At 44.9% G+C, this 19886-nt stretch overlaps 1 protein-coding gene across 1 annotated transcript in view; it reads right to left on the reverse strand.

Annotated features, from left to right (window-relative positions):
- Positions 1 to 19886, reverse strand: part of LOC132569100 (immunoglobulin superfamily member 2-like) — a 61446-nt gene that overhangs the window by 21732 nt on the left and 19828 nt on the right. The window contains 2 exon segments of the mRNA XM_060235281.1: positions 15976 to 16389; positions 18317 to 18736. Coding sequence (XP_060091264.1) covers positions 15976 to 16389; positions 18317 to 18736 — 834 coding nt within the window.

Consider the following 19886-nt stretch of genomic DNA (forward strand, 5'->3'; position numbering starts at 1 on the left):
GCGCATTCAACCCCATCAATCTTTGGGTCCGGGAGAGCCCGAAAGGAGTAATCCTCCCGTATGAGTAGCGCTACCCCTCCCCCCCGCCCGCTAATCCATGATTGGTGAAAGACCGAGTATCCCGGGGGGGACATCTGGGAGAGAGCTACTGTCTCCCCGTCCCACACCCAGGTCTCGGTCACGCAAGCCAGGTCCGCGTTCTGCCGTAGCAGAAACTCCCTAAGGGTCGTGGTCTTATTATTTATGGACCTGGCGTTACATAACACCAATGACAGAGGCGAGCATTTCCTCTTGGCCCCACTACCTGCCACCGTTGGGATGGGAAGTAGACTGGAAGGTGGCCGAGCACCATTTTGTCTCTGTCTCCTTCCATTATATTTCTGTCTATTCCCACAGTCATATCTTCCCCTCCCCAGGAGCACTTGGATCCCTTGGCCGAACATCTGCACCAGCCCAAGATAAATTCACCGGTGTCGCTCCCCCCGATTTGTCTCCACCTGCCGTTCCAATTACCCCTTCTCACCAACCCCTCCGATTCCTGGCTGATAGACCCACTACTTATCTTAAATTAATTAATTTAGTTAGCCCTCCCAATCCTCTTTGCAATCAATTAGTTAAAAATTTCTGTAAGTTCGTTTATTCTCAGCCTTATTAATAAATAATCCCTCCCACCCCATCCTAATTAATAAGCTAAAAATGTATAAATATATTAATTCAGTCACTAATTGATTGATAAAGTAATCAAATAATTAATTAACAGTAATAATAATAGGTTCTATTAGTGAGCTAACCGTCATTCATCAGTGGGGTGTGAGTCCAATTATTTTGTTGGGTAATTATTGCACACTGCCCATAGGTGTTCTTCGTTGGTATAATGTTTGTTGGTTGAAATACCATATCTGGGCAGCATTTTCTAAGCAACATGTTCTGAAGTCAGTCAACCACACACAGACCACTCATCACACATAGCCAGGGCTTTTTTTTTGCAGAAAAAGCCTAGCAGGAACTCATTTGTATATTAAGCCACATCCTGATGTCACAATTGTTTCACACAGTGCTTTATGGTAGAAAAAGCCCAGCAGGGACTCATTTGCATATTAGGCCACACACCCTGATGCCAAGCCAGCTGGAACTGTATTCCTGTGCATTCCTGCTCGCAGGGCTTTTTTTTGTAGCAGGCATATTAGGCCACACACTCCTGATATAGCCAATCCTCCTGGAGCTTACAGTAGGCCCTATACTAAGAGCCCTGTAAGCTCCAGGAGGATTGGCTACATCAGGGGTGTGTGGCCTAATATGCAAAGGAGTTCCTGCTACAAAAAAAGCCCTGCACATAGCTCTGTCATTCTTTTTTCAACAGATTAACATTTTTTTGATGAATGCAGCCATTGTGGCAGCAATTTCAAGGAAAAGATGCAGGGCATAAGAAGGCCTTTAAGGTATGTAAAGGGCTCCTGTTCCACTTCCTTGCCAAAACCCACCACCCTAAAGATGTTTTTATCCTGAAAATGGGGTCCAGAAGTTTTCCCTAGTGAACTGTTTAGAAAAAGGAATTTAGGGCAGAAAAATGGCACGGAAGAAAAATGCATTCTTAATATATGAAATGTCCCTACCAGGCCATCCTAACTTTATAGGGTTCATTGGGTTGTCAAACATTTCCCTTTGCCACTTTGCCAATAAGCTAAAGCATTTCTTTTGGCCTGAAATTTTGGAAGAGGGTTACAGTCTTAGAGATGGTTTTCCAGCTGGATGAGGGAAACAAAGTTTGCATTTAATAGCCTATAAAACTGGGACCTTTCTCTGTTCTGCCCCAAATCTGGCATTTCTTTGGATCAGAGATAAAAGGCCAAAAAATAGCAGCTACCAGGATGAAAAACAACAAAGTTATTGCCAGAAATGTGCTTTCCTATTAAAATACTAGGAATCAAAGCAAACACCATGATGGTGAAATGAAATGAGAAAACAAGTTACCGTTGTGCTCTTAGTTTAATAGAAACTAATGCAATAACTATACAGCATTAAGACTAGACAATTTTTTTTAATTGAAAGTGATCCAAGATTTAGGGTTGCCAATCCCCAATTGGTGCAGGGGTTTCCCTGGTTTGGAGGCTCTCCCCCAGCTTCAGAGTTATCAGAAAGTGGATCAAAGGATGTCTACTGAGCATTCCACTATACCCTAAGGAGACTGGTTCTCATAGGGTATAATGGAGAATCAATCCATGGGTATCTGGGGCTTTGGGAGCTTTTTTTTTGAGATAGAAGCACCTAATTTTCAGCATAGCATCTGGTGTCTCTCCTCAAAAAAACCCTCCAATTTTCAAAAAGGATGGACCAGGGGGTCTGATTCTCTGAGCCGCAAAAGAAGGTGCCTCATCCTCTATTATTTCCAATGGAAGGAAGGCATTTTAAAGGAACAGTCTCTTTAAATGTGATAGTCAGAACTCCCTTCAGAGTTCAATCATGCTTATCACAACTTTGCTCCTGGCTTCACCCCAAAGTCTCCTGGCTCCACCCCCAAAGTCCCCAGATATTTCCTGAGTCAGACTTGGCAACCCTAGGTTTCAGAATTCCAAGGAATGTGAATTCTGCTACATGTTAATTTGTTGTTTGCTGCTTACATTCATTGGTATAAACTAGGTCATCACACTCTCACATGAGTGCCAAAAACAGCTCTAGAAACATCATTTTATTCAAGGCTAGAAGGGGAAAATATTGAATGCCTCCTTTTCAGCTCAGAAGCCTTTAACAGCCAGGATGTTGGCTCTTCTACACATTCAAAGCACATCAACTGTCCCATGCTCCTTTCACACTTAAGCCTGAAACAGAAATCTCACCTTTATTTAGTTTTGGGCATGTTAAGTATCCAAACCAGTAGTAAAGCAACTAAAGATTCTTGACTGTATAAAAAGAATAGGGCTTCCACATTACACCAGAGATTTTTGGGGGTGAATCTTAGACTAGCGTTGCCAGGTCTGTGTTGAAAAATACCTGGAGGATTTGGGGATGGATCAAGGAGGGGGGGGGGGGTTGAGGAGGGAGGGGCCTCAGCAGGGTACAATGCCACAGATTCCACCCTTCAAAGCAGCCATTTTCTCCAGGGGAGCTGATCTTTGCCAGATGGAGATCAACTGTAAAAGCAGGAGATCTCCAGGCCCCACCTTTAAGCTAGCAACCCTAGAAGGCAAAATAATGACATCACATCCAGTTTATGCTAGAAGTGACATTTCAAGGATTCCAATCAGGTACATCCCCCCTCCCCCCGCCTACTCACTATCTTCTGCCAGGTGCCAACACTGGGCTGGTAACCCTAGAACAGGAAGAGGCCCAGGGAGAGTGAGAAAGGAGGACTACGAAGCAAATAAAGCAACCAAGATGTTGTCATTGCTATCATTATTGTCTCCCTCTTGGCTGAAAAATATGCCTTCTCTGAGCTAGGGTTGCCAGCCTCCAGGTGGGCCCTGGAGATCTCCTGCTTTTACAACTGATCTCCAGCTGGCAGAGATCAACTCGCCTGGAGAAAATGGCTGCTTTGAAGGGTGGACTGTATGGCGTTGTACCATGCTGAGCAACTAATTCTGGTTAGTCTACCAGGCATAGCTAACAAATCCTGGTTTGTTTGTGTAAGTAATGTTCTTAGACCACAAAAACAAGGAATAGCTCACAACAACTCGAATATGAACAGCAATCAAACACTGGCATAGCAGTCAGTAAGTCTTGTTCCAAAATTAAGGTTGTGTGATCAAGTCTACAAACCAGCAGTTCCCTAACACTATTAAATATAGAGGAATGCCTCTGATTTCTATCACTACATCTCCCCCTTAACTATTTAAAATAAAATAAAATAATGCATAAAGTAAATCAGAATATTGAAAATAAATATCTGTAAAAATTACCTTCAGTAATTAATATTCTAAATTACACTGTAATCATTGCACACCAACATCTATTTAGAAATCATTGTGGATCTTTAGTCTTTCCAGTCAAACGCTTGAATATTAATTTATTATTAATATTTCTATATTAGTTTATTATGAATGTTAAATGGATCCTCCTATTAAAAGTCACATTCCTGACAACTGCATATTTAGAACAAAGTTTAAGTCCAGTGACACCTTTTCAGTAGCAGAACTTTAAGACCAAGAAAGTTTTATTCAAGGTATGAGCTTTCATGTGCATTCGCACTTCCTCAGATACAACCCTTTGGCATAGAGTTTAACATGTTTGGACATTGTTGGCATTTAATGTCATACACAATGTTAGAAGAAGAATTTTTCTTGTGCTTAGACAGCCCCTGCCCAATCTCAAACAACTCCTCACCCACAATAATGCAACATCTAATTTGAACATGGACACTGGTAGCAGAGCTAGCAATAAACTCAGATGCCAACTGTGCTGCCACAACCTTGTTACTTGTGAGGAAGGCATTTTTATTTTGGAAGACTTACTTTAAGTTCAGGGCATAGACAACACCTCCAGCCAAATTCTGATATTTTGCCTGTGCCTTCGCAGTCTGAGGCCCTACTGATCTGAAGAGCTTTGCCTAGAGATAAATCTTACTTAAGCTGCAGCCAGTCTCTGAGCACATTATCTCTGTTACCGCAGACAACTTGGTCAGAGATTTTCTCAAGTATACAAAACCATGATTTTTACAGAGCAACCTCAGTTTTTTCATGCATTGATCCATAATCTGATCTGACTTTTGCATACACATGTCTTTCAAAAACATGTCTTTCAAAAGCTTCATTCGTCCTAAACATATTCTTCAAAATCATCTATTATTGCTTTTAGTTTCATATTCTCACCTTTAGCAAACCCAGAATTATAATAAAATGTCAAAATCATCTATCTGCTTTTAGTTTTATATTTTCACCTTTAGCAAACCCAAAATTATAACAAAATGTCCAAAGTTTCCTGACTAGTAGCATGCAGAAAAGTGAAGAATTTTATTTTATCAGTTTTCTTCCCTGCTTCTATAGCTACCAAGTTGAGTTCCAATTAGCTGAAATATCTCCTGTAAATTTCAGACATAACGGTTGCTGGATGTCCATATTTTCTCAAGACCCTGTAGTTTAGCAGTATTTACATTGCTTTCTTGCTTTCTTTGGTAGTGGCTCTCACAGCTCTTGTCTTACAGTTCTAATACCATGTTTCTAGGCCCACAGATATACAAGACTAAGAAATAACTTTAAACAACTTCAGTATCAATAGCAATTAAACATCTTGTACAAGCCGATAATCTAGGGTTGCCAGCCCAGCTCTAAGTTGCAGCAGAACCGTTTTGTGGGTGCAGACTTCAAAATGGCATTGCACAGCACTGCAAGATCACTTTTTGGAAGTTACAGCAACACTCTAGTAATTTTCTAGTCTGTATGGTTTTTACAAAGTGTGGTTAATAAACCACCAACTCACACTGGGTTTGGTACCCAACAAGAAACCCTGGTTTGTTAGACCAGCAGTATTTAGGATGTCACAACTGAGATTTGAGCCGTTGTGACATCTGAATGCAATATCTGCATGTGCCTGCCTATTTCCCCCTTCCTTATACATCCTCCTCCTCCTCCTCATGTTAATACTCATTCACTATTCCACTTTGGTTTAATTTCACCATTTATCCTGAATTCTAACTTTAAAAAGGCTTAGAAAACATCACTGCCAAGTTAAAAGCAGTCAGGAAATAGGTAGTGAAATAGAAATGAAAAATGTTTGGTGTGTGTGTGGTTTTTTACAGGGTTGGTACATCAATGCTAAGCAACAAAAAAATTCTAGGGTTCTTTTTGTAGCCAGAATTACAGGTAGTTGTTGGAAAGTCTGAGGATGCTGTTGCTGCAAAATTCAACCTGAGTTGCACATAGAGTTGCCAAATCTGTGTTGGAAAATACGTGGAGACTTTGGGAGGAGCTGGGAGAGGGTAGGGTTTGGGGAGGGAACTCAGCATGGTACAATGCCATAGAGCCCACCCTTTAAAGCAGCCATTTTTTCCAAGGGATCTGATCTCTGCCAGCTGGAGATCAGTTGTAAAAGCGGGAGATCTCCAGGCCCCACCTGGAGGCTGGCAACCCTAGCACAGCAAGTGCCTCCTTCCTTTACCAAGAGGTGTTTTGCAAGCACACAGACGGGACTTAGAGAAAAGGCTACAACAGTGCCCAGTTGGGAAGGAAAGGAAAAGAAAGGAAAGGTCCCCTGTGCAAGCACCAGTCGTTTCCGACTCTGGGGTGACGTTGCTTTCACAGTGTTTTCACAGCAGACTTTTAATGGGGTGGTTTGCCATTGCCTTTCCCAGTCATCTACACTTTCCCCGCAGCAAGCTGGGGGAACTGACACCATTATTCTTGTTAGACCACAGAACAGCATGCACATTTTTTTCATCAGAAGCTATCTATTAGAAAAGCTGCTGCAGTCTTCCCAAAGCCAGTCTTGCTCAGGAAACCAAAGCTGTAGCTTTTAAGTTTTCCGTCACCCATGGTAGCTTTGCTAAGGAGAGATGATGCTAAATGAGAAAACAGAACCCACTTCAATTTAATTAACTGAGCACAATCACCAAGCTTCCTCTTTTTCTTTGAACCCTAACTGCTGACAGTACACTCTGTTCTCTCTGTGGCAGCATCTGAAGCATGCAAAAGAACCCAGTGGCTGCAAATGGTATGCACAGACAGACAGACACCGAGTTTTGCAAAAACCACTGTCTACCTGTGGTGGGCTGTAAAACCTCCCAGTATGAATCATGTCAGAAATGTCCAGAGCCCTTCTTCATCTCCACAACACTCGTTAAAGGAAGTATGGTTGTGTCAGCTTCCTCTATAGAGTTAGGCTATTGTCTATTTTGCAAGGAGACTTTCAGGGAAGGTTGGGGCAAGAACAATCTTTTTAGTATATCATTTGCTGTTGATTTCCAAGGGCTTAACTATACTTACATCTGAGGGCTTAACTATACTTGCATCTTAAAAAGCTCCCAACTTGCTTTTGTATTTATTGATGTTATAACCCTTCAGCATTTGAAGCACTGTACAGCTTTCCCCCCCACAACCTACACTGTTTAGCCATGGACTGGGGCAGAGGGGGGGAGACTGCCAAAAGAGGGTCCCTGTCTTTTATCTCTTTCACAGTGAGCAATAGCAAGGGGGGTTGTGGATAATATGGCAAAAGGGGTAATCTCCTGTCACAAGCAGGAGACCAGGGCCTTCTGCTGGCTGCCACTGCTCTGGTATGGGTCAATCTGGGGGGCCCATAGCACCCACCCAACCTCTGTGTCTTCCTTCTCTGTGATCTAAGAGACATGAGGACTAACAAGCAGTTATAACAATAATAATTTTATTTATTTATTTTTGTTAATTTATATTTCACCCTTTTCCTCAAGTGGGCTCAGGGCGGATAATAACAAAAGTTAAAACAATTTAAAACTATAAGCTAAAACCGTAAAATACAATAAAACAAATAACACATATGTCACAGTTGGTGGTTTCCATTGGGGGCATTCTATATATCAGTACAGCAGTTGGCCCAGAGATAGAATAATAAATTAAGGTAAAATAAAATAGCATCATGACAGGCAAGGGAGTGCTCAAGAATAACCAAGTGAATTTTGATTATTAGTGCAACAGTGAAAGGTAGAAACAGTAAAGGTGAAACAAAGAAATAACAGCCCTGATGGGACTAACGAAACATTCCCTTCCTCTAATGCCAACAGACTTACCACCCCTTAAAAGACGACTGCAGCCTCTCCAGAAAGAACACTTTCCGCTCTCTAGCTTGGCCTTTTATTTCCTTTCTTCCAGGTCCCACTCTTCTGGTCTACATTGTTCCTCCAAAACTGCTGCCTACCCAATCAGAGGGACAGAAGGGACCTTGGGAAATGTAGTTTCTGTAGCTACTCTAACACAGGCTTCTCTGGAGCCTGTAGGCCTTATGTTGTGTCTTGCGTTTCAGTACTGAAGTTACAACACAGCGAACGCTACAGAGGTGACCAGTGGAAGTCCACTGGTCCCCGGACGTAGCTCACAAATACGCTCCGCCAATCAAGATCTGTGGCGGGAAGTTTAACTGGCCAGGATTGGACCTGGCCAGACTGTGGGTTGTTCCGGGGTATGTATATAATCGGGACCCGGCCCGCGTTTGTTTGCTTTTGTGATGCACTCGCTAATAAAGCATGTTGCCTTCAACTCGTCGCTCAATACATTACAGTGGCGACGAGGATGGGATTCTAGCCAGGTAACTCCCCAAGCGGGACTTCACTGACCTGGCCAGAGACGAGGAAGGCACGCAGTCTAGGGAGACTGAAGCGCCCGCCACCATCGCCATGGGATGACGGGCCACCTTGTGGGACGACGGGCCACCTTGCAGAGTTCGACCCCGCCAACCCCGATAGGTGGGAGACCTACACGGAGCGGGTCAACTGCTACCTACGAGCGAACATGATTACAGATGACAGCCGTAAGATAGACGTGCTCCTGAGTGTCTGCGGGGAAGCCACATTCGAGATCACAAAGAGTCTCTTGGCCCCCGCAAAGATCACGGAGAAAACGTACGAGGAGATAGTCAAACTCCTGACCGGGCACTTCTTGCCCCAGCCATCCATCATCGCCCGCCAATTTCTCTTCCACAAGAGGGATCAAGGGGCGGGAGAGATGGCCGCTGTCTACCTGGCCACCCCCTGCCAAATTGTGGGGAACTGCAGCTTTGACAAGCTGGATGAAGCCCTGAGGGATTGATTCGTCTGGGGCCTCCAAGACAAAAGACTGCAGCAAAAACTCTTTGCAAAGGAGGAGCTCACCCTCCAACTCGCCTTCAACAAAGCCACCGTGTTCAAAAGAGCAACCAAAGCTTACCACAACCCGCGAGCGGAAGCCGTCCAGCAGGAGGAAATGGCACCGGGCAACCCAGAGGAGGAGGAGGCAAACCAGCTCCGTCGCCAACCAGGAATGGGGTTGAGAGTGCCCACTCGGCCACGAGCGACCAAGAGACCAGCCAACACCAACTGCGCCAGCTGTGGGGATCCACATGAGAGACTGGACTGCCCCTATCGCAATTTGGACTGCAGGAACTGTGGAAGAGTGGGCCACATAGCGCGGGCTTGCTGGGTCAAGGCCACCCGCAGATGCCAGTCCACCAACCACGACTCGACCTATGCCTACTCGACCGCATCGACTAGCCTGCAGGTGATGAACTTGCCCCTCACCACCCCCGATAAGGTCAGGGTGCCGGTCCTAATCGAGGACACTCCATGTCTAATGGAGCTGGACTCGGACTCCTCCATCTCCATAATTTCAGAGGAGTCTCTAAGAAAACTTTGCCCCCATGGCCGGCCCAGGCTGCAACCGGCTGATTTCATACTGAGGGACTTCCAAAAAAAACCCCGTACAAATACGCTCCACCAATCAAGATCTGTGGCAGGAAGTTTAACTGTCCAGGATTGGACCTGGCCAGACTGTGGGTTGTTCCGGGGTATGTATATAATCGGGCCCCGCCCCGCGTTTGTTTGCTTTTGTGATGAACTCGCTAATAAAGCATGTTGCCTTCAACATGTCTCGTCACTCAGTACATTACACCTTACTGGGCCTAGGATCATGATAATTCCAATAAAAGTTCCTCTAGTAACTCCCATGAGAATCCTGTCCCATACCTGGTTGTTAGCCTATAGTAACTCCATGATTCCATAAGATTGCCAGGTCCCCCATAGCCACCAGGGGAGTTAGGGTGGTAGGGTTGTCAGATCCAGCATGGGAAAGTCCTGGAGATTTGGGGATAGAGCCTAGGGGCAGGTGCCTCACTGGGCTACAATGCCAGAGTTTACCCTCCAAAGGAGGAGTATTGAACTCATTTGTTACAAGGGCCAAATGATCTGACATAAACAGGACTTTGTGGGGTTCAGCCATCCGTGTTGTAAAATATAATGCCAGGTAGCAGAGTTATAAACTTTGTAAAGGACACAGACAAACACAATTTAAAAAAAAAACTTAAAATACAAAACATGCTTAAAACTCTTTCACTATTTTTTTTAATGGAAAGGTGGGGAATAGTGGAATTTGGTAATGCAATTTTTAAAATAAAACATTAAGATGTAACTGGGATGTACCCTGCTGCTGAAACTGTTGTTTTACCCAACAGATATTTTGATGTCAAAGTATTTATTGATTATCTAAAGCAATGTTGTATACTCAGTTTCTAGCCTGTTTTTTTCCAACTGCATTACTTTATTTGTCACTTCAAATCCTTCAGAAAGAGATATAATATCAAAATCCTTCAGCCAAAGAATCTCATAAAGCAATCTTTCTGGGTTTTTTAAAAAATAAACATGGTTTACAACCATGTATGTCTTACTGCTGGCCTAGGGAACCCAGAGTGAAGTATAAATACTTTTATAAAAAAATAATTCCACACCACCTGAGTTTTCCCCCTTATGTTCCATCACAGTTTCTAAGATAAACATTTTAATGCATGTGCAAAACTCTTCTCAATTGTGTTCCTTTTGCATTTCCATCTTCTGGCCTCATACACTAGACTTCTTGGGGGTTGCATGTTTTGGCAGCTCTATATTTTTATGACAGTCATATGGCTCCATAGGTTTTTTGCAGATGCATAAATAGTTGGTTTCACTGTTGTGTGTATGTGCTTCACTCTCAAGGATGCAGGGGATTTTACACAGAAGGGAATGTCACAAGAACACAGATTGTTTGCCACCAAAAGTTTAAAATATTTCCAGAGCTCTCTTGGTACAAAAAAAGCCAAAGATGTCAGCAGATACTCTGAGAACAAATTATCTTTATTCATGTAAATTGCTCTTCAAAAACATAGCAGGTTTGAGAGCAATTACCAGAATTTTGGGATCAAGATCTTGAAGTGATGGAATTGGAAGTATTTGTCTTGAATTGAGCTTTTCCTCCAACTGTCGGTAATCTAGTCTTGACTGGTTGTAATGTACTGATATTGGAGACGTTCAGATGGCAACATGCTTTATTAGTGAGAACATCACAAAGACCACATGGTGGGGCTGGGTCCCCTGTTATATACATTTCCCAGAACAACCTTCTTCCTGTCAGGTCCAATCCTGGCCAGTTAAACTTCCCACCACTGATCGCCATAGGCGGGCTGCGTTCGTCCCTTCCAGGAACCACCCACAGATGCACTGTGCTGTACTTCCCGGAACGAACGCCAGACACAACACTCCTCCCCCCCCCCCAGTTCAAGATACATAGTCTTTCAAATAAGCAGGCAGCCGCTGCTCTCTGAGCGACTGCCGAGGTTCAATCTGGGGAGCTGGGGCTGCTGCCTGGGGTTCTGTAACTGCTGGTTCCTCGCTTTGGGCTGTGGTTGGCAGAGCATTGTCTCAATCCTGCAGAGGTATATCCCCCGCCCTGTATGACTTCTCCACCAGCGACCCTGGTGAGCTCAGCAGGGTTGCTTCTTGTGGTGGCCCTGTGCTCTCCCCATTCCCCACTCCCCCTGGCCCTGCCAGTTTCTCCGTCAGGGTGTGGCGGCGGAGTTGGTCTATGTGTCTGCGGAAGAGCTGCCTCCCTTCCGATGAGACCTCATACGAGCGGGACCCGGTGAACCGCAGCACCCAAGCTGGTATCCACTTTGGCCCACTCGCAAAGTTCTTGGCATAGACCGGATCCCCTGGAAAGAATCCCTAGTGGCCTCCCTGGTCTCAGGGGAGCTGCGGAGGTCTGGGGCCCAGTTGGGGTGTAACCTATTTAGCCAGGTGGTTAACCACATGCCCATGAGTAACTCGGTAGCCAAATTGGGGTTGATCCTGTTCCCAAACAGGAAGGCAGACAGTCGGTGGTCCCAATCCCCTTAGACTATGTGACCCAGGGCCTCCTTGGTTGTGTGAACCATGTGCTCCGCGTGGCCGGGTGAAAGGGAGCGGACTGTATGTGGTGGATGAGGTACCTATTCAGAAATTCCTGGAACTCCCAGGAGGTAAACGTGGTGCTGTTGTCCGTCACTATGGTGTCAGGGATTCTGTGGGTGCAAAAAACCCTCCATAAGGCTCTGACTGCGGCCGCGGTGGAGGTGGAAGTGATTGGGATGACCTCCAGCCACTTTGTGTAAGCATCCACCAAGATTAGGGGGAGGGATGGTGGCTCAGTGGCAGAGCATCTGCTTGGTAAACAGAAGGTCCCAGGTTCAATCCCCGGCATCTCCAACTAAAAAGGGTCCAGGCAAGTAGGCATGAAAAACCTCAGCTGGAGACCCTGGAGAGCCACTGCCAGTCTGAGGAGACAATACTGACTTTGATGGACCAAGAGTCTGATTCAGTATAAGGCAGCTTCATATGTTCATATAAAGAATATTTGCCCCTGGTATGGCTCCGCAAAATCTAAGTGTAGCCAGGACCACGGCACCTGATTGGATTCCCAGAGGTGAACAGGGGCGCAGGGCAGATTTGGCCGGGACTCTTGGCAGGGCGGGCACCTCCTAACCCACCCCTCAAGGCGGCTGAGGGCATCTGCATGGCCCATTGCCTTGCCGGGGCGGTAGACAATGTTGTAGGTGTATGAGTTAAGGAACTCGTTCCACCGCAGGACCCACTGCGACAGGATCTGTGGTGTCTGGCGGTCTGGGGTGAGTACGCCGAGCAATGGCTTGTAGTCTGTGGCAATTGCGAAGCGCCTACCATACAGGTAATCATTGAATTTGTATACACCTACCACAATTGCCAATGCATTTTTGTCTATTTGGGCGTAGTTACGCTCAGCCTGGGTCAAAGTGTGAGAGTAATAGGCCACGGGCACCTCTCTCCTGTCTGGGAGTTGGTGGCTCAGGACAGCACCCACTCCATAAGGGGAAGCATCACATGCTAAAATCACGGGGAGGGACTCATCAAAATGGTGAAGTACCTCATTTGAAACCATTTGACCGCCTGGAAGGCTGCGGCCTACTTTTCCCCCCAGACCCATGGGTTGCCCATGGGGTTCATGTAGGGGTTCGGCCAGGGCTGCTTTGTGGGGCAAGAATGAGTGGTAAAAGTTCAGGAGACCCAAAAAACTCTGTAGCTCCGCCCTGCAAGTGGGGGCCGGGGCCTGTACTATCGCCCTGGTCTTGGCCGTTGGGTGAATTCCTGCGGCGTCCACTGCAAACCTCAGGAACTCCACCCTTAGCACCCCAAGCGAGCACTTCTCCCACTTCACCTTGAGACCCACATTCTGGAAACGGCGGAGCATCTCCCGAAGGCGGCAGCAGAACTCGTTGCCGTTGGGTACCACTATCAAAACGTCATCGAAAAAGGGTTGTACTTCGGGAATTCTTTTAAAGAGAGAGTCCATTAAGCTTTGGAAAATTCCCGGAGCCACACTGACCCCAAATTGTAGCCTCTGCACCTTGAAAGCCCCCCGGTGCGTAACGATGGTCTGAGCCTCAGCTGTTTGCTCATCCACCAGAAGTTGTTGGTATGCTTGGGCCAAATCCAGCTTCCCAAAAATCTGGAACCAGCCAGGGAGGCGAGGACATGGCTAACCACCGGGATGGGGTATGGGTGGTCCTGTAGTGCTTTATTAATTGTGCATTTGTAGTCTGCACAGATGTGCATGTCCCCGTTCGGCTTGACTGGGGTGACAATAGGGGTTTCTCAAGTGGCGTGGGAGATGGGCTCTAGCACCTCCTGGGCCATGAGGCGGTCCAGTTCGGCTGGTGTGCATCTGTTCAAAGGCAGTTGCCTGTTGGAGCGCTTTCACGAGGTCGATGTCTTTGTCCTCCTATGCTAACAATTTTTGGCGCATTTTCTCCTCCCGGATACCAACCGCGAAATGGTCCAGCAGGATCTCTTCCAGCTCCCCAGTGAAATCACATCTCAGGGTTAATCCACGGAGCTCTGCAAGATACTCAGCAGCAGACGCAGCTTGTCTCTGCTGTCTCATGTAGAACGCATGCCTGCGTGTGAGACAGGACAGCTGTGGCACCATGTGGTTCGCCATCGCCTTGACTAGCTGGTTGTAGGCTGCCCTTGTGAGGGTGGTCGGCGCAATGAGTCGCTTCATCAGCTGGATGGTCTCCACCCCGCACGAACTCAGGAGAAGCGCCTTCTTCTCTGTCACTGCCTCCATTTTGTGCAGCTCTATGTAGTAGTTGATCTGGTCCACCCATGATTCCCATAAGTCGGGCCGGGTGACGTTGAATGCCGGTAGGGTTTGCCCAGGAGCAGTAGCCATGACCTCAGCTGCGGGAGCACTAGAGCTCGGATTGCAGGGTTTGTGGGCGGCTGGAGGCTGCTCTTTGCTCACCGGTATCCCACCTTCGTCACCAGTGTAATGTAGTGATATTGGAGATGTTCAGATGGCAACATGCTTTACTAGCGAGTACATCACAAAGATCACATGGCAGGGCCGGGTCCCCTGTTATATACATTTCCTGGAACAACCTTCTTCCTGGTCGGGTCCAGTTAAACTGCCCACCACTGATCATTATAGGTGGGCTGCATTCGTCCCTTCCAGGCACCGCCCACAGGTGCACTGTGCTGTACTTTCCAGGATGAATGCCAGACACAACACTGCGCCTCTTGGTTCACACATATAACACAGAAATCATGGTCTGCTTTCACTATGGTAGGTATAATCACAGCTGAGCTTGCAGATTCTGGATTGAAATCCTGGTTTGCCTCAACAAATGCTGGTTTCATCATCTCCCCCCCCACCCCACCATTTCTGTCATCTCACCATGGAGATCCATGCTGGTATCTTGGTTTCTACTGCACATGAGAGGAACTAGGAACATTCCAAGAATAAGTTTTTCTTAATACATCATATAGAGCCATAGTTAAGACTAACCGTGGTTAAACCAGTTTAAAGCATATTTTGGGGTCTTTGGTACAATAACTAATCATAGTTAGTGGAGAGGTCACAGTCATAGTTTAGTTTAATTAAACCACAGTTTTGTATGATGGCTGACGTAAGCCTATATCATTTATTCATTCAGTTTGAATATCTAGAGAATGCATAGAAAATCATGTTCAGTGTCTGCCCTATAGTTGTGGAATGCCATTTTCCTGGAGTCTCTAGCCTTTGTCCTGATTCTGTGCTTCTTTTCCCGTGGCTCTTCTGCCCAATTTTGTGCATGCTGCCATGGGGCCACAACTTGCCCCATGTCTTTCCCAAGCTCCCTCCACAGTTTCACGATGCTCTGAAAACCAGGATCCTGAAACAGCGAAGGGAACTTGGGAAAGAGGCGGAGCAAGCTGCAGCTCCTGGGCAGTGTGTGCAAAACTGGGCAGAAGAGCTGTGAGCAAAAAGAGCATGAGACTGGGCAAAGGCTGGTGAGGAATCAGTCTCTTTTGTTGTTTGGGTTGGGGGCTTAATGCTTAATGTGAAACTGATGGGATTTGATTTTTGTGCCATCATGTGTTTGCTCATTTAACACATCTTGGTTTTGGTGTTGCATGAATTTGTTTTATTTATTTAGATTGTACAACCTGTTTCCATGGTATAAATCTATAATTTATTATTTCAACACAGCTCTGGACAAACTAAATAAAGACAATGTGACTAACCTGAAGACTCACAGTAAGCTTCATGAACAAACAGGGATTTGAACACCAGTCTTCCATATTTCAGCCCATCATTCCATCCAGTACAATTTGGGATTAGGGTGGTTTAATTGTAAATGAACAGGAGTTGTTTTGTATAAAAATAGGTGGCGGAGCTCATCCAGGGATTGTTATGCAGCTGCACCTACTATTCAATGGACAAGGAGGTGGAACTCTCAGAAGAAAGAGGTGGAACTCTCAGAAAGGATCAGGAGCTTTGCTCCTGTGAGCTCCCACTGAATCTGAGGCCTGTAAATGAATATAATAATTTTGAGCACAGCCTTTAGATTACTGGTCAGATGTTGAAGATGCTAGGGAAGCTTACCTGTTTGCTTGGAATGCTACAGCCATACTATCAGTGATCTTAATTCAGGGAGGAGTGAGAGAGGATTCTCAGAAGCCAGATGCATATCCTTTGGCAAAAGAAAGAATCAACCAAGTTATTGGCTTCACACACCTACCTGGTTGGGTGACTTTTATTTCAACAGGATTAGAGGATACCACTGCAGCTGCTGCTATACCCAAATTGCTGGCTTCCTGAACATTTCTCCAGACTTCTACTTCACACTTAAATATCCCTGCATCTTGCCATGTTGCACCATGGATTAGGAGCTGGGATAAAGAGGAGGATTTAGTAATCTTCATTTTCTTCTGAAAGTGAGGAAGTGCTGATCCCCATTCAATGGTGCCTCCTGCTGTGATTTTCACCACTTCCTGATAACCAGTCAGGGTTGAACTCGGATGGAATTGCCAAATGATGGATACTGGCACTCTTTTGGTGCTGTGGTTAACTGACACCCGACAGTACAGTTCAAAATCTTCATGCAGCATTACATTTGCTCTTCTGCTGATCAGTACAGCTTTCAAATTCATCCCTGTTATTGAGGAGAAAATTCATTTGTACTGTTAACATCAGATAGTCCTTGTCAGTAGCTCTTGAAATCTGCCACCAAGCATATGTTCCCATGGATTTTTCTTCCTTTATTTTTAAATGAGCCCTAGGCTAACTGAATTTCCCCATGGTTTGTCATCATCACATTTATTTTTTAGTTAATTTTTTAATCCTGTCCTCCTACAAAGAGCTGAACAAAGTTCTCTCTTTCCCCACTTTACATTCACAAGAGCTGGTTAGGCTAAAAACAGGCTGGCCCAAGATTACCCAGTGAGTCTCATGGCTAAGTGGGGATTTAAACCTGGATTCTTCTGCCCCTAAACCTACAGCACACTGGTTCCCATTCTTAATTTGAGATATACTCAGTTTCCTACCATAGGCTTCTACTTACCTAGTAAGCTATCCTTAGCTACTACTTATTACAGGTCTCTATACTGAGTTAGGGAAAAGAGGTAACAAGATCAGAGTAATCGCCACTGAATCACTTCCATCCTCTTGAACTTTGCTCTTGCTCAGCAGGATTATTTCTGAGTCACAAGCAATGTCTCAAATCAATCACAAAATAACTCAGGTTAACTGGAGTAGCATATTCAGGAGAACAGCAGTTACAGATAGGGAAGGTATATAGCCCTGACCTGGACGGCCCAGGCTATTCTGAACTTGTCAGAGCTCAGAAGCTAAGCAAGGTTGGCCTGGTTGGAACCTGGAGGGGAGACTACCAAGGAAGTCCAGGATTGTATACATAGGCAGGCCATGGCAAGCCGCCTCTTGCCTTGAAAACCTACAAGTCACCATTTGATAGCACTTTACACCACCTTCTGGAACACATTGGCTGGTTTCACACTATGAAATTGACACAATTTTATCCCATTCAGAAAAAAAACACTAAAATTTGAACCATTTCTGGGTTATCAGACAGCTCCTGCTGAAGTGGCAGGATCCCGGCAGCGGTCTGTGGTTGCCCATTCACACTGCTAGCCCAGCTCAACCACGGACCCACTGTGGAAAGGGTTGTCTCTTTTAAAAAGGCCCCCGTGTGCATGCTCAATTGGAGAAGCACACAAGCACTCCTCAGAGAGGGGTTAGTGGGAAACTCCACCCTCCGACTGTGCTGAAAACGGCTTGACATGATCACACAGCTCTTCTGCTTATGAGTCACCCCAGGGCATTCAGACAGCAGCCAATTATGCAACCTACATTCGATTCAGGGGGATGCTACTGGGAAAACCCAGGTAGCTTTTTAATGCAGATAGGAGGCGTCTGGAGATGGGTGCAGCTCGGAGGGCAGATGTGCTCGTGTGATGGTGCACTTTTAATCCAAATGGGAGGCAGGGCTAGGTCGGGGCAAATCTGTGTGAAACCACCCATTGTCTGTGTTGTGACTGGTATTGAGTAATTCACAATAGTTGAGAGCAGGGGTCATTTTGTATAAAAAGAGGTGCCAGAGCTCATTAGCATAACTCATTTAAAATGCTTTTTGAATTACAATTGTCATAATAAAACCTTATTCCTATCATACTTTTTTCAATTACTTTTTCCTATGTGGCCATAGTGGCATGATGAAGATTTCCATCTATCTGCTTTAGATGTTTTGGTTATTTTCTCATTTTTTGGGAGGGGGGATATTAGAAAGTTTGTCAAATCTTAGAGTTCAGCAAAATTCTCACAGGGGATTTGAACAATGGAACCCAGAAGCAAGTATTGGGGGGAGGGGGGGGGAGAGAAAGAAAAGGCACAATAAAATCTTGAGGTTCTGGAGCTCTCCTGAGGCCTAGCTGAGAGTGAGACAGCCTTGTAGTCAGACAAAAGCAGAGCAGCTACATTTTGACACGAGGACTAAGGAAAGACATTCAGCCATTATATGTCTTAGCCAGGAGAGTATGGAATTCAAAATGGAAGAATTAACATACCCAGTGATTCAACGTTGGCTGAGATTTCCTGAATGTGTACCCAGTTTCTGCCTCTGAACCACTCTGTCACTTCACAGTGATAAAGCCCTGAATCATCTGTAGCTAAAGTGTTGTAGATGGTCAAGGTAAATGTAGAGGAGTTCATCTTTTCTAATCTGAGGTCACCACGAGCACTGCGCTCCAAGTAAGAAGTTCCAATCTTTAACATGCCATCTTGATCCATGCTGGCTATGAGCACTGGAGGGCTTTTGTTCCTTGAGATATACCACCATTTCACAGACAGAGAATTTTCAGCCACACTTGCTTTACAGTAGAAGATCAAAGCTTCTCCTTCCATTATTCGTTCTTCATTTATCCACAGAACCAATTTCAAGACACTTTCTATGAACAATAGATGTCAGGTTAAGCAGACAAGTAAATCTGAATTAAAGGGAAATAAGATACAGAACTGGCTTGCGTTCTGGCACTATCTATTAGCTAAGAGGTCCTCTCTTTTTCACTGGCATACTCAGTGAGGAGTGATAAGATTTTCCTGAGCAGCATGTTCACACATCATTTTCCTTTGGCAGAGAATGAGATCATTCATTGTATTTTGTTAAGACTGGCATCACTAAACTGCTTTAATCAAGAAATCTATGGTTCCCTACAATCTGCACCTCTCTTTTTGGCTTCAAGGGGGTTCACAACATATTTGAGATACTGGTCACTTTCTACCCATTTTATGAAGGATGTCTGAAACAGAGAACTGTAAAGGGATGAGTTCTAAAAATGGATTTGAAATCTTTTGAGTTCTGATGCAACTTTATCACCATTTATCCATGTTCTTCAATTTTGTGACACATGTGCCCTGGTGCTTGGCATATACCTTTGTAAGAAGAGCATTGCATGAGACAGAATGCAATATCGTTATGCAATGCACAGGAAAACTGAATCACAGTACTATTGATTGCCAAGGATTAACAAATACTCTAGAAACACATTATTTTGAGGAATTTATCAGATGACCCTATGGAGATGAATAAAAGTACAAATTAATAAACTCCATTATAAGGTAAATGACAAAGATAATAAAGTCATAAAAGCAAGATTAGGCATGCCTTGGTGCCTTTATTAGGATGGCAAAATGGAAATCTAATACTAAATGTTTTTAATACTTAATGTTTTTAAATTCCATTTTTTCTGCTGTAAGGCCTGAAGAAGTGGACAAAAACTTCATGCCCAGATTAGAATGGTTAGCAAAGCATTCTGCAGTAGTGGTTGGAGTGTCAGACTAGAATCTGGGAGAGTTAAGTAACTAAGATTTTGGCCTTTCCCCATATTACATTTAAAGGAACAAAACATTGGCATTACTGACCTCTAAGTGACACATTTATGTCAGTATCAGAAGATGGCCTTTTTTTCTTAACAGCAAAGGAACCTGTGGAAGACCTCTCCATTTCAGAAACCTCACAGCGGTATGTGCCTTTGTCTTTCAGTTCCGCCTGGTTTATTCTGAGGATATACTTTTCATTGCTCTGCTTCATTACTAGGAGATTCCCCATGGTGTACCTGTCTCCGTTGTCCTCTTGAA

Source organism: Heteronotia binoei, chromosome 3 (assembly GCF_032191835.1).
Source record: "Heteronotia binoei isolate CCM8104 ecotype False Entrance Well chromosome 3, APGP_CSIRO_Hbin_v1, whole genome shotgun sequence".
NCBI lineage: Eukaryota > Metazoa > Chordata > Lepidosauria > Squamata > Gekkonidae > Heteronotia > Heteronotia binoei.